Consider the following 2,913-nt stretch of genomic DNA (forward strand, 5'->3'; position numbering starts at 1 on the left):
GTAGAGATGAAAAAACAGTGATCGTGCTAAAAGATGTACTCTACGTTCCAGATATTTGCGCGAATTTACTATCAGTTAGCCAGCTGACTAGTCGCAACCGAAAAGTTACTTTTACAAAAAAAGACTGCCATATTGTTGATAGCAGCGGGAATTTACTGGTACGTGCGGCTATAGTTGATGGTATGTACAAACTGAATATCCATTCACATCCTAATATGTCGACGGCGGCGATTGCAGCGAAAGTGGCTGTATCAGTACAAGCTGATTCAGAATTATGGCATCGACGGTTAGGCCATTCGAATCCTCAGAAGATGGGTAAACTTCTTGGTACACCGACGAAAATTAAAAATTGTGTTACCTGTGCTAAAGGGAAACAATCTCGGAAACCATTTCCCAATGAAGGCACAAGAGCGACGAAGTTGCTTGAACTTATTCACACAGATCTGTGCGGACCGATGTCTGTGTCCTCCCTAGGCGGTGCAAAATATTACATCTCATTCATTGATGACTATAGCCGAAAAGTGTTTGTGTACCCGATTCGTGCGAAATCGCAAGCGTTGAACAAATTTATTGAATTTAGGACACTCGTAGAGAAGCAAACTGATTTCAAAATTAAAATGGTCCGATCGGACAATGGCTATGAATATTGCAATCAACGTTTCATCGAGTATTTGTCAACAAGTGGCATCATGCACCAGAAATCGGCTCCCTACACCCCACAACAGAATGGTGTAGCGGAACGAATGAATAGAACGTTAATGGAGAAAGTACGCTGTATGTTAATTGATAGTGGCTTACCAAAGGGTTTCTGGGCCGAGGCAGTTTCGACGGCTGCGTTTGTCATCAATAGAATCCCGAATCGATCAATCGATAACCAGTCTCCAGAAGAAAGATGGCTAAATAGAAAGCCGGATATAAGCATGTTGAGAGTTTTTGGTTGTAATGCAATGGTGTATGTTCCAGCTGAAAAACGAAAAAAATTGGATGCAAAATCGATCGAATCCGTTTTCGTTGGCTACGCTGATGGGTCTAAGGCTTATCGATTGTACGATAAAAAAAAAAAAACAAAAAAGATTTTTGTTAGCAGGGATGTTATATTTTTCGAAAATGGATCGAAAAATAAGGTAATTGAAGATTCCATACCTAATATTATTGAAATTTCCTCAGACGAAGATAAGGTGTCTGATGAAGTGGGTGATAAAGTCAAAACTGAGACTGTATGTGGAAAGCCGCTATGCAGGAAGAGCTGAACTCACTCAAGGAAAATCGTACTTGGACATTAGTAAGTTACCCAACAAATAAAAAGGTGGTCGACTGTAAGTGGGTATTCAAGACCAAGGTCGACACAGAGAAGAAGGTAGTAAGGTACAAAGCCCGCCTAGTTGTTCGAGGTTTTACACAGCGTAAAGGAATTGATTACAATGAGACATTCTCACCGGTCGTGAAGTTCGCATCAATACGCTATTTGTTCGCACTAGCAGCGAGACTGGGCCTAAAGATGTCTCACATGGACGTGGTGACAGCTTTTTTGTACGGTAATTTAGATGAGGAGATTTTCATGGTACAACCCGAAGGCTTCATTGAAAACCCATCAATGGTGTGCAAACTATCAAAGTCGTTATATGGCTTAAAGCAAGCGAGCCGGCAATGGAATCAGAAAATTAATGATGTGCTCATAGCATTCGGTCTGAAGCGTTGCTCAGCTGACCCTTGCATCTACTATGCTATTAATTCCACAGAAATTCTTATTGTTGCTTTGTATGTCGACGATTTTTTGCTGTTTTCAAACAACCTGCCATAAAAGAAGAGGTTGAAATGTCACCTTGGTAAACACTTCAAGATAAAAGACTTAGGAGAGACCTCATCGGTTCTCGGAATGAGAGTGAAAAGAGATGAAGTAAAAGGAGAAATTACAATCGATCAAAGAGAATACATTGAAAAGTTGCTCTCCTCTTTTAAAATGACTGATTGTAATCCAGTAGAAACGCCTTTAGATCCGAATCAACGATTGACAGTCGAGATGTGCCCAACGGACGATGCTGAGCGAAGAGAAATGAAAAATATACCATATCAGGAACTTACCGGCAGTCTGCTGTTTTTGGTGCAAGTTAGCCGCCCAGATATTTGTTATGCAGTTTCCGTTCTCAGTCGCTTTAATAATAACTATGGGAGATGTCACTGGACTGCGGCAAAACGAGTGCTACGCTACTTAAAAGGCACAATCAATAAAAAACTTATATTCACTGGCAATCATGAAGACATTAAAGGTTTTTGTGATGCAGATTGGGCAAGTGACGTTGACGAGCGAAAATCTATGTCAGGCTACGTTTTCACTATGCAGGGAGCTGCAATTTCATGGTCATCAAAAAAACAAAAAACCATCGCACTCTCCTCCACAGAAGCCGAATATATGTCATTGGTCTCAGCAGTTCAAGAGGCCATTTGGTTGAGAAGGTTGGAGAGAGAGCTTCAAAACAACTATAACAAACCGACTTTAATTTTTTGTGACAATAAGAGCGCGATCCAGTTGGCGAAAAATGGTGCATCATCGGCCAGAACAAAACACATTGAAATAAAAGAGAAGTTCGTGGAAGAAAAAATGGAAAATGGTATAATAGAAATAAAATACCCACCAACCAGTCAAATGAAAGCAGATGTGCTAACTAAAGCTTTGGACAAAACAAAACAAAAAATATTTACAAAAGCAATGGGCATTATATGAATTAAAAATATAAACAATATTGAATTAAATTAAAAGATCTTTCAATACACTTATTATTTCTCTTACTATTTGTTAAATTCAGGAAGAGTGTTGTAATTAGAATTTACTACTCTATTGTAAATGATCCTTATGAACTTTATGAACTACTAGCAATTACCCGGCGTGCTTCGCTGCGCCTTAAATGTATTTTT

General features: G+C 39.4%; 1 protein-coding gene across 1 annotated transcript; it reads left to right on the forward strand.

Annotated features, from left to right (window-relative positions):
* Positions 1-1,960: 1,960 nt before the first annotated feature.
* On the forward strand, positions 1,961-2,722 carry LOC118749580 (secreted RxLR effector protein 161-like). The gene has a single exon (XM_036484388.1). It carries the CDS (start codon positions 1,961-1,963, stop codon positions 2,720-2,722), a length of 762 nt encoding a protein of 253 aa, XP_036340281.1.
* Positions 2,723-2,913: the final 191 nt, after the last annotated feature.

Source organism: Rhagoletis pomonella, unplaced genomic scaffold (genome assembly GCF_013731165.1).
Source record: "Rhagoletis pomonella isolate Grant_MI unplaced genomic scaffold, Rhpom_1.0 Rhpom_scaffold_00021, whole genome shotgun sequence".
NCBI classification, from domain to species: domain Eukaryota; kingdom Metazoa; phylum Arthropoda; class Insecta; order Diptera; family Tephritidae; genus Rhagoletis; species Rhagoletis pomonella.